The 12,222-nt window shown below is 40.2% G+C and overlaps 1 protein-coding gene across 11 annotated transcripts in view; it reads right to left on the bottom strand.

The window, feature by feature from the left end:
* JADE3 (jade family PHD finger 3) overlaps positions 1-12,222 on the bottom strand; it is a 149,411-nt gene that overhangs the window by 70,419 nt on the left and 66,770 nt on the right. For all 11 annotated transcript variants that reach the window (XM_029240048.1, XM_029240054.1, XM_029240046.1 and 8 more), the window contains one exon: positions 327-383. In XM_029240048.1, coding sequence (XP_029095881.1) covers positions 327-383 — 57 coding nt within the window. The remainder of the gene's footprint in view (positions 1-326; positions 384-12,222) is intronic.

Below are 12,222 nucleotides of genomic sequence, written 5' to 3'. Positions count from 1 at the left end.
AGAACTGTAGGGCCTACAATTATGCTCTCATACTTTTCTTACTTTCTAGAAAAGGACTGTTAAATCATTGGTAGATGCGGCTTTGTTGCCTGGGTAAATAAAAAGTGAAAAACAAAATGCTATATGCCACATAAAACCAATTTTCTCACCTAACTTATCTATGTCTAATGAAATTTAAATAAGAAAAATGGTACTCCAAGCTTTCCTTCCTAGAAACATTATTTTTTAACCATTAAAAGAAGCATGAAACAGCTTGTCCTCAAGTCAAAGAAATCCTCAAGGATTACAGATACAGAGGTTACCAGCTGTTGGCTGGTTCTACTCACTCTCGTCTGAACTGTCACTGCTGCTGAGAGTTCTATGACGTTTCATCCTGGAGCATCCTGGGAAAGAGAACAACACTGAATAAAATAGTCAACCCACACATACCCATCCCAGAGGGCAGTCAATACTGCTCAAGAAGCAGCAGCAGGCAAATCACACAAATCAAATAATTTCTGTTAAGAATATTCTCAAATGACCTAGAGTGATGGGAGAAGAGTACTACCAAATTCTCCAATACACAGTGTGTCAAAGACTGGTTGAGGCCACATATTAGCTTTAGGAGGAAATCCAAGCAGCAGAGAATGAATGGTATAGGATTGGCTGGAGCCTCAGATGTGGCCACATGACCACTGTCCACCCAAACAAAGGGGGGCAGCCACAGGGTCATCATCAGCCAGGGATCCCCAATAAGAGAGGAGCAAGAAAGGAAAAAGCAGTTGCAAAGGCAGAGCTGTCAAGGGCCAAGGTTAAAAAGGCATGAGACATGGCTGGCTGAAGAAAGAACAAGTGAGGCATGTCCCATCTTTAAAAGCACAAACCACTGCTTTTCTGCCTGCCCTTTCTCCCCCTTTCTCACTTTCTACCTGTTCCCATCCCACAAACAACTAGCCTAATTTAAAATTATATCTATCTATCGCAAGAAATGCTACAGAAAGCTCCTATATCGTGAAAAATAATGTTTTTAATTAAAACTTCCAATGGTTTAAGCATCTTTGTGTGTGTGTGTGTGTGTGTGTGTGTGAGAGAGAGAGAGAGAGAGAGACAGAGAGAGAGAGAGACAGAGAGAGAGAGAGAGGGAGGGAGGGAGGGAGGGAGGGAAAGGGAAAGAGAGAAGGAGAGACCAGTGACAGATAAAAAAGAGGCACCACCTTTCTGGGAACACATCAGCACTAGAGAGTAGAAAAAAAGGAAAACACGGTAAGACACTTTAAGTCACAAAAGAAGTGCTGAAAATATAAACTAGAAAAGACAGTGATACAGTCAATAACTAACATTCTTTTATGCGCCACAGTATATAAAATGCTACTAGGGACAGTCATGATCCAACAAGGAATAAAGGTCAGGGCTACTGCCTTCAAGAGACTCACAATCTACCAAGGAGATAGAAATCCAAGTACAAGGCCACTATGAGCAATCAGGAGTAACAGAAACAAAACTGTATGCTAAAAAGCTGGTAGAGCTCCATTTCTGGCATGACAATGTGAAGAGATTTGTGGATCCATTCCCCAGTGAAACTGGTGAAAATTACTTAAAAAATAAACAAAAAACACTCATTTAAAATCTCTGGAGGGCTTCCCTGGTGGCGCAGTGGTTAAGATCCGCCTGCCAACACAGGGGACACGGGTTCGAGCCCTGGTCCAGGAAGATCCCACATGCCGCAGAGCAACTAAGCCCGTGCGCCACAACTGCTGAGCCTGTGCTCTAGAGCCTGCAAGCCACAACTACTGAAGCCTGTGTGCCTAGAGCCCGTGCTCCACAACAAGAGAAGCCACCGCAATGAGAAGCCCATGCACCGCAACAGAGTAGCCCCCACTTGCCTCAACTAAAGAAAGCCCGTGCAGCAACAAAGACCCAAGGCAGCCAAAAATAAATAAATAAATAAAAAAATAAAGTTCCCTTAAAAATAAAATAAAATAAAATAAAATCTCTGGAAATGGTCCTAAGGGCATACAGAAAATGAAGAAGCACTCATTAAAGAAAATCTACAACTCAGTACATAAAGTAAGAGTCTATGGTATTTGGACCTAGACCCACTCCCTCCATCCCCGCTCCCAGCACAGATATCACACCAGACAAGTGCAGCCAAGAACACAGAGCTCCCTCTCCTCCAGCTCCCAGTTGTAAAGCTGGGAAGAGCAGGATTTGTGTTTCTCATCTGGTCCGCAGCGACTACTGGTTGATGAGGCTAGGTTCCAGACAACTATGGCTGAGAGATGGGGGTTCCCTTCTTCCAGGTGGCCCCCATTCCTGGTATGGAGGCTAAGTCCAGGGGTGTGATACCACCAAGAATACTGAGGCCCTAATTGCCCTGGGCCCAGCTCGTGGGTTCTACATTAGGAGAGGCAAACCTAGGAGACCTGGGGTCACCACTCAGAGGGAAACACATCATTGTCCCCACCCCCTGCACTAGAGCTGTGGCTCAGAGATTTTGCCTAGGGGGAGAAGTAGGCCATAGAATAGAGGGCTCTAAATCTTCCCCCAATGGAACTGACTTCATTTGCAACAGTGTGTGGAGAAGTCCAAGCCTACAGTATAGCATGCCGGAGAGAACCAAGGAAAGAAATAGCTGGGAGGAACCATCCTGGGGTCAGAAGAAATCTCTAATACTGATCTCAGGAACTATCCCTTCAAAGGAGCCCTAATCTGACTGGATCAGTTTGGGGAGCAACATATGCCCCAGGGCACTATTAAAAACAACAGCAATCAGTGGAGTTTAACAGCTGGACATGGTCAGGGTAAAGAGTCAGAAAGAGCCCTGCCAAAACCACAGTCAATCCCAGGGTGACTGTGGGCATACCAAAGGCCGCATGCCTAAGAAGCAACATCAAGACTTCACACTTCAGGGCAAAGGGTGAGAGTAAATAGGTTTCAATAAAATAATGCAGCCAGTCACTAAAAAAATTCACAAGCAAATAACAAGAAAGAGCCCTGAGGGGTGGTGGGGCACCAGTACTGAGTTGCTATGTTATATTATCTAAAATGCCCAGTTTCTAACAAAAAGTTACAAGACATGTAAAGAAACAGGAAAGTATGACCTATACACCAGCAAAAAAGCAGGCAACAGAAACTGCCTGTAAGTGCAACTAGATGTCAGATTTAACAGGCAAAGACTTCAAATTAGCCATGTAAATATGTTCCTAGAACTAAAGAAAACCATGAACCAGGAAGAAAGATGAAGAAAAATGTACAAAGCCTGAGAGAAATGTGGGGTACCATTAAATGCACCAACATATATGTAATGGGAGTGCCACAAGGAGAGAGAGAAAAAAAGCAAAAAAAACCTTTTTTTAAGTGGCTGCAAACTTCCCAATTTAACTGAAAAACATTAATTTGCACATCCAGGAAGCTCAAAAAACTCCAAGTAGTTTATACTACTACTACTTCTACTACTACACTACTGTCTGCAAACAGCTGCACAAATAGACGGCATATCATGGTCAAATTGCTTTAAGCCAGACAAGGAGAAAATCTTGAAAGCGGCAAGGGAAAAATGACTCCTCACTTATAAGGGAACCCCAATAAGATTAACAGCTGACTTCTCATGAAAAACAATGGAAATCAGAAGGCAATGAGATAAGATATTCAAAGTGCTCTGTACTGATGTTGGCACATATCAGTGAATATATTAAGAATCATGAAACTGTACACTTTAACTGGGTGAACTGTATGGTACGTAAATTATAACTCAATAAAGCTGTTATTTAAAAAAACGAATAGGATTAGCATAAGTATCAAAATTATTGGGCTTCCCTGGTGGCGCAGTGGTTGAGAGTCCACCTGCCGATGCAGGGGATGCGGGTTCGCGACCTGGTCCGGGAAGATCCCACATGCCGCGGAGCGGCTGGGCCCGTGAGCCATGGCCGCTGAGTCTGCGCGTCCAGAGCCTGTGCTCCGCAATGGGAGAGGCCACAACACTGAGAGGCCCGCATACCGCAAAAAAAAAAAAAAAAAAGATTATTAATCAAATTCTATTTGTCCTACTATCAAAGTCAACTGAATATTTTTTTTCTTAAATTGTGATATAATTGACATATAACACTATGTTAGTTTCAGGTTTATAACATAATAATTCAGTATCTATATATTGCAAAATGAAGAATGTTTCTTTAAATAGGATGTTAACCTCCCGTCACATAAATTTTGGGGGCTGTGTTTGGTTCCCAGTGTAAAACTCAAGACATTCAAACACTCTTCTGAAATGCAAACAAAAACAAGTCACAAAACACTTCCCATCAAAAAGGAACATAATTTAAAGTCCAATGAATGTAGAAATTTAAAGATAAATGTAATATATTTTCTAATTATTCCCCATTGAATGCACAAATCTACCTAGAGTAGCACTTCATTTGTCTGATACCATTGGGATGTTCCATATATGTAAACTTTCCAGATAAATGGTGTGCCCAAACATTTAGAATCCTATTATCAATGGGAACTTTTCTGAAATATCCATTTATTAGTATTCTATTGTTGCAGCAATAAGTTACCACAAACTCAGTGGCTTAAAACTACACAAATTTATTATCTCTAATAGTAAGTTCAGTGGGTTAGAAGTCTAATACAGGTATTCCTAAGCTAAAATCAAGATGTTGGCAGGGCTGTGGCCCTTTCTGGAGGCTCTAGGAGATAATCCATTTCCTTACCTTTTCCATCTTCTAGAGGCCATTCACATTCCTTGGATCCTGGCCAGCTTCCTCAGTCTTCAAAGCCAACAACACTGCATCTCTCTAACCCTGCTTCTATCCTTACACCTCATTCTCTGACCTTTCTCTTCTGCCTCCCTCTTCCACTTTTAATAACCCTTGTTATTACATCAGGCTCACCCAGATAATCCAGGATAATGTCCGTACTTTAAAGTCAGCTGATTAGCAACGCTAATTCTCCTTTGCCATGTAACCTACCATGTTCACAAGTTCCAGGGAGTAGGTCATAGCCATCTTAGGGGGCCCATTATTCTGCCTACCACAACCTAATATATTTTGCAGTATTAAAATGAATATACTCCCACACGAATATGCCCAACAGATTTTTGACAGAGGTAGAAAAGTAATCAAATGGAGGAAGATGGTCTTTTTAACAAATGGTACTGGAACAATAGGAAAAAAAAAGAACTTCAACCTAAGTCTCATGCCTTATACAAAAGTTAACTTAAAATGGATCATGGACTTAAATGTAAAAGTAAAAAAACTTTAGAAACACAAAGGAGGAAATCTTCAGGACCTAGGGTTAAGCAAAGAGTTCTTCGATTTGACACCAAGAGCAAGATCTATCAAAGAAAAATTCACTTTCATCAAAATGAAAAACTTGCTCTGCAGAAGACTGTTAAGAAGATACAGAAACAAGCGACAGAATGGGACAAAATATTTACAAACCACATTTACAACAATGGACTTGTATCCAGAATACGTAAAGAACGCTCAAAACTCAACAGTAAGGAACAAATGATTCAATTTAAAATGTGCAAAAGATCTGAACAGATATTTCACCAAAAAGCATTACAAATGGAAAATAAGCACATGAAAAGAGGTTCAATATCATTAGCCATCAGGGAAATGAAAATTAAAACCACAATGGCTGAAATAAAAAACAGTGAAAATCCAAATGGTGATGATGTGAAGAAACTATATCATTCATACACTGCTGGTGGGAATGTAAATTGTACAGGTATTCTAGAAAACAATTTGGCTATTCCTTTAAAAATTAAACATGTAACTATCACAGGATCCAGCAATTGCACTCCTGGGCATTTACCCCAGAGAAATGGAAATACATGTTCACACAGAAACCTATACACAAATGTTTATAGCAGCTTTATTCATAATAGTCAAAAACTGGAGACAACCCAGATTTCTTTCAACAGGTGAATGGTTAAACAATCTGTGGTACATCTGGACCATGGAATACTACTCGGCAATAAAAAGGAACAAAGTACTGATACATGCTGCAACGTGTAAAACAAATGTAAAACATGTAAAAAAAACCCACTTAACAAAAACATTATGCTCAGTGAAAGAAGTCATAGACACCATATCACTTATCATATGATTCCATTTATATGAAATGTCCAGAGTAGGAGCAGGCCTATGTATAGAGACAGGAAGTAGATTAGTGGTTACCTAGGGTTGGGAGTAAGAACACATACTGACTGCAAATGGGCACAAAGCTTCTTTCTGGGGTGACAGAAATGTTCTAAAATTGGGTAGTAGTGATGGTTGCAAAACTCTGTAAATATATTAAAACCCACTGAATTGTCTACTTAAAATGGATGAATTTTATAGTATGTAAATTATATCTCAATAAAGCTAAAAAAAACCTTTTAAAATATTGTGACATTTTACCAATGAGAAATTTTTAGGTAGAGTCAAGAATAACATCAATAGAAAAATTCTGTGTCTACTGAACATAACCTCCATATGGATAGCTTGTACTGGGATTGAAGGCAGCATATGCCATAGAAGAAATACTTTTATTCTCTAAAAACTGTCAGTGAAGAAAGCCAACTGAGTATGGTCCCTCTCTCTTCACTTTCTTGAAAGTTTCAGGAGACCTAAGACTTCTTGTAAGCTAGATACTCCTCTCATCTGAAGTTCTGGTCTTACGAACTCTGGCTAAAAGAGTGTCTCCATTTTCTATAATATTCTCTTCTTTAGATGAGCTACCAAACCGTTCATGACTGAGGGAGGTGCCGATTTTTAAGAATCTGTAAAATCTGGTGCTTTTTTTTCCCCCACGCCACACGGGCTTGTGGGATCTTAGTTCCCCGACTGGGGATTGAACACGGGGCCCCAGCAGTGAAAGCACCGAGTCCTAACCACCGGACTGCCAGGGAATTCCCAAATCTGGTGGTTTTTAAACTATTACATGTTTTACTATAGATGGAAACAAAAAGTCTTTTATTATCAATAAAGAGCCTAGGAAACAGATTAACACCAATAACAACAGTCCTGGAAACTGGGTTGCTTATAATTTTTAGAAGAAAACAAAGCAAGCAAATTTTTGAGTCTGGGCTATTAAAGTCCACTGATTTATTTCTGTGACAGCACTGCTGTTTTAATTACTACAGAAAAATGACAAAGAACAGTAAATATCAGCAGAATAATTCCATGATGGCAAATCTTTAGATCTGTCTTTATTACTTCTAATCACAACAACAGTCCTATAAACATCATTATCACCATTTTACAGATGAAATTGGGGCTCAGAAATGTTTAAATGACATGCTTGGAGCTACATGGCCACCAGAGGGCAGAGCTCAGGGCACTCCAAGTTGACCCTGAGACCTGAGGCAGGCTGGGGGGTTGACAGCAGGAATGCTGCCCCTTCTAAGCCCAAGACTCCTAAGCATAGCCTTGGAGGCCCACAGCGTTCCGGCTCCAATTTGTCAGGCCTCACCAGCTGCTTCCCCCCTGCCTCCTGCACATGCTATGCCTCATGTGATTCCATGAACATACCACCTTGTTTCATATTTGCCAGCCTTTGGACAGGGCTCTTCCCTCTGCCTACAGTCCCCTGCTTGTTTACCCGGACCATCCCATTTTCCCCCAACCTGGTCCGACCCATTTGTTAGATCTCCTCAGTGAGGTTCCCCAGATACGCCTCTCTCACAATTATTCGCTCCTTTGCTTTCTATCCAAGTCTCTATACATGCTTCTGTCCATGTAAAATGCTCTTCATTTGCACTGTAAATATTCTTTACATGGTCAGCCCTGCCACAAGACCACAACCATCTTCAAAGCAGGAACTATGTCACATTCGTCTCTTACTCCCAGGTCTCAGCACAGTGTCCTGCACAAAGTAAACATGCCCCACCCACATCCTCTTTACTAGCTAGCGTACCCATCTCCCAGGTACTGCTTGTTGGCTGCTAATGGCTCACAGCTGTCCCTTTCCCCAAGGGCTGGAGTCCTGCCAGGGAGATTATACTCTCCCTGTCTCCCTCCCAGGGGCAGCCAGTAGCTCTACACCACCCCAACCATGCCCCTAACCAAAACAGGCTAATGCTAGACTATATCCTTAGTTTAGCTTCTTCCTCTTCCCTGCCTTCTTGTCCTTGCTCCCTTATAAGTTTCTCCTGAGAGCAGTCCCTCAACAAATCATGTACGTTCAAATATGGTCTCACGTTCTGCTTCCAGGCACCCCTAAAGACAACATGTGAAACTTCATTTGGTGGTACCCTTTAAAAAGTACTTTAGAATAAAATTTTTTGTTAAGCAAAACCAAAAATAAGTACAGTGCGATGTACCTCATTGCCTTACATTTGGATATATTATTCAGCTGTTTATTTTCTAGTCCTCTATTCAGCGTGTAGACTTTACAATGACATTATTTTCTTCCTTACCTCTCACAATGAGTATTCCTTTGTTTTGGCAGAAATGAAATGTGCACCAGCCCTTACCTTGCACCCTTGAGAACAGTAATTTGAAGGCGGTTTTCAGATCTTATTCCTACTATAATCTCAACCAAAATGATTAACAGCATTCTGATTAATCTTAACAGTGACTGTAAGCCAGGCAAAATACAACTGTATAAAGTAAGTGCCTTCCTTGGGTGAAACTCCCTCTTAAAGGAGCACTGTCTGGAAGTCAACCCAACTAGGATTATTTGGGACTGGAATCTAAGTCTGTGGTTTGGTGGCTACTTGACACCCCATTAATGTTCCCACAGAAGAGCAGGCAGCAGGAAAAGTGATTAACTCAAACACAGCCCTTTCTTTCCTTCTATACACCCACCAGACATACTTCTGAAATGCATGGTCAGTTCAAGGAGCCACTATTCACTGCCATCTGTGGGGCCATGCAGCAACTTAAAAATAATCTAAGGCTCTACTTTATACATATTCATACCCTTTGATCCAGGAATTCCACTTTCAACATTCATATTTGAAAAATAATCCAAAACACAGAAAATTATTTATGAACAAAATGTTCATTAAAACTCCCTAATAAAAAAACAATAGATGAAACCTAGCTATCAAACAAAAGAGGAATACTTAAAGTATATTAATATTATGGTATTTCACTCAATTATTTAAACATGGTACACAGGGAAACATTCATGTTAAAATGTTAAGTGGAGGGCTTCCCTGGTGGCGCAGTGGTTAAGAGTCTGCCTGTCAATGCAGGGGACACGGGTTCGAGCCCTGGTCTGGGAGGATCCAACATGTTGCGGAGCAACTAGGCCCGTGAGCCACAATTACTGAGCCTGCGCTCTGCAACAAGAGAGGCCGCGATAGTGAGAGGCCCGCCACTGCGATGAAGAGTGGCCCCCGCTTGCCGCAACTAGAGAAAGCCCTCGTGCAGAAACGAAGACCCAACACAGCCATAAATAATAAAATAAATAAATAAAAATGTTAAGTGGAAAAACAGTACAAAAATTGGTCCTATAGCAAGATTGCACCTATGAAATAAAATATATAGAAAATAATGAAGGCCATAAACCAATTTACTAACATTAGTTGCATCAATAACACTGAAGTTTTCTGAGTGACAAAAACATTCTAATTTTTTCCATTCTCCACATTTTTACAGTACACATATAGGACATTTATAATTAGAAAAAAACTTCTAAGTTTTCAAGGTTCCACACACCACTCACAAACGATGCAGCTGACCTGAAAAAACTGAAACTATGAAAAGTAGTTGTCACTGTCGTTCAAGATGGACATCAACCAGAGCTGGAAAAAACCCAGAAAAGCACAATACAATCAACTGGATAGAGGAGCCTCCATATTTATAAAGTTAGTCTCAAAAGCACAAAACCCTACAGTTTGGAAAAGACAAATATCTAAAGCAGGGGTTCCCAGCTGAAGGCAATTTTGTTCCCCAGGGACAATGTGGCAATATCTGGAGACATTTTTGGTTATCGCAACTGGGAAGGGGCAGCGTTACTGGCATCTTGGGGGTAGAGACCAGGGAGGCTGCTAAACATCCTGCAATGCACAGATTTATCTGGCCCAAAATGTCAATACTGCCAAGGTTGAGAAATCTTGCTCTAAAAGAATGAAGCAGAAATCGATAAGAATCAAGACAAGTGTGGAAATTGTTGACTTTATTCACCCAATCACAGAGTTAAAGTAACAAAGGGGCAATCCCTGTAACCTAAAGGCAATTTTATCAGAAAGAAAGCAGGACTTTGAGCAGTGTTTAGGGAACTTAGAGAACTCATCAGCTCAAGAAGTGGAACAGAATGAAAATGTAAACAGGTTCAAGAAGGACTGAGATAAAATCAGGGAGGATAAATCCATGATGGTATTTGGAAGTAATCCTTAAGTAAAGAAGCATCTAAAAGTCCAGCTCCCTTAGACTTTCAGGAAAATACCCTTCAGGGGCCATTAACAGAGACAGACGTTTGAGTTAGGCCACTGGTCAGACCAGAGCAGCACACTTCTTTTATTCTTAAGGATCAATTCCTGCTCATGTGGGCAAAGAAACTCCCAAACTATTCCTTAAACAGAAATCATAAATACTACAGATGTGTTTCTTGAGCTGATTACCTCTGCTCTGGGGTAAACAATACTAACCCTCTCCACACTGAGACCATTTGAGTCCACTGCCTATGCTTTAATTCAGAATTCACCCCTCTCTACAAAACAATTCAATCTATCACTGTTTCAGTGTTGTGGAAACAAAACTTCCCTTCAAGCCTGTTCACCTCAAATATCTTTTATCTTTACCACATTTCAGTACTCCAGTAACGAAAACCATAAATATTTAATTGAGTAAACAAAAAATAATCAGAAGAAAAAGAACATATCCTACATATTTTACTGCTTCTCCTTACCCCCCACAAATCTTTGTCTTTAAAAGAGAAGAGATACCAGAAATTGGAGTCGGTGAACTTTTCTGTACTTTTTAAAAGAAGACTGCCTTCATCTCAAGTCATTTTAAAGCTTGTTTTTAAAACTTAAGACACATCGTGTGACTCATGAGTCCCCCGTGACCAGATGAGAAGTCTGGAGGTCAACTCTTTCCCAAAGCCCTCAAAAAGCATTAAAGAAAAAAGAAGAAAATACCAATTTACCTAGGTAGGTTCCTGCCACTCAGTCAAGTATTTCTATGTCAACCACAGTTATCCCTGTTGCCAGGAAACAGGCTTACCCTCTTTAATGTTAACAAATTATTTGGGAATTTCAAACCTCCTGAGTAGAAATCATCTTGCATGGGAAGGCCACATTGGGAAGGGAGTTTAAAACAGGGTTCAGCAAACTTTTTCTGTAAAGGACCAGATAGCAAACATGTTTGGCTTTGTGGGCCATATGGTCTCTGTGGCAATTACTCAAATCTGTTATTGTAGCATGAAAGCAGCCACAGACAGTACATAAACAAATGATCATGGCTCTGTCCCCATAAAACTTTATTATACTAAAATTCAAATTTCACATTTTCACATGTCATGAAATATTATTCTTCATTTTTCAACCACTTAAAAATGTTAAAAACCATTCTTAGCTCACAGGCCATACAAAAACAGGTGGTAGGCTAGATTTGGCTCACAGGCCGTAGCTTGTCACCCTCTGGTCTAAACTACAAGAAACCTTTCTTTTAATGAAAGAAAGAATACTGAAAATTGGAAGCATACAACTGAATTATCACTTTCCTAACACCGCTCCCTCCTTCCCAATCTCTCAGCCCACTGTTTGGCTAATAAAGACCTCACTGGAAGGTTTCAGCTTGGGTGGCCTATTCTGTGACATTATCTTGACAAATTTTAATGGTCCTAGACCCTTTCTAAATTAAAATTTGTTTTATGCCTTTTAAGCAAAAAGGCCCCAGTTCTAATAATTTTTTAAAAATTAGCAGTACGTTCCCTTTCTTTCTTTGTTTCTTTTTTGACTGCGCTGCGTGGCTTGTGGGATCTTAGTTCCCTGACCAGGGATTGAGCCGGGCCATGGCAGTGAAGTCGTCAAGTCCTAACCACTGGACCGCCAGGGAATTCCCTACATTTTCTTTTTGATTTATATACATATGTTCAATAATTTCAACTACCCAGATAAATAAGCAGGCTTGGCATCTTAAGAATAAAGAGATATATATACAAAGCATAAATCCTCTTAAGATAAAATACCATTTGCAAATAAGACCTCTTAAGAATAAAGTAAATCAACAAGAATAGCTTTTACTATGAAATACATAATTTTTTCTCCAGATAGAAACTCAAACAATTTTAAAAAAATAATGA

The sequence above is a fragment of the Monodon monoceros genome, unplaced genomic scaffold (assembly GCF_005190385.1).
Source record: "Monodon monoceros isolate NGI ecotype Baffin Bay Population unplaced genomic scaffold, NGI_Narwhal_1 Super_Scaffold_22, whole genome shotgun sequence".
Classification (NCBI taxonomy): Eukaryota; Metazoa; Chordata; class Mammalia; order Artiodactyla; family Monodontidae; genus Monodon; species Monodon monoceros.
Note: the sequence above shows the minus strand (reverse complement) of the source record. Positions and strands in the feature narration are given on the sequence as shown.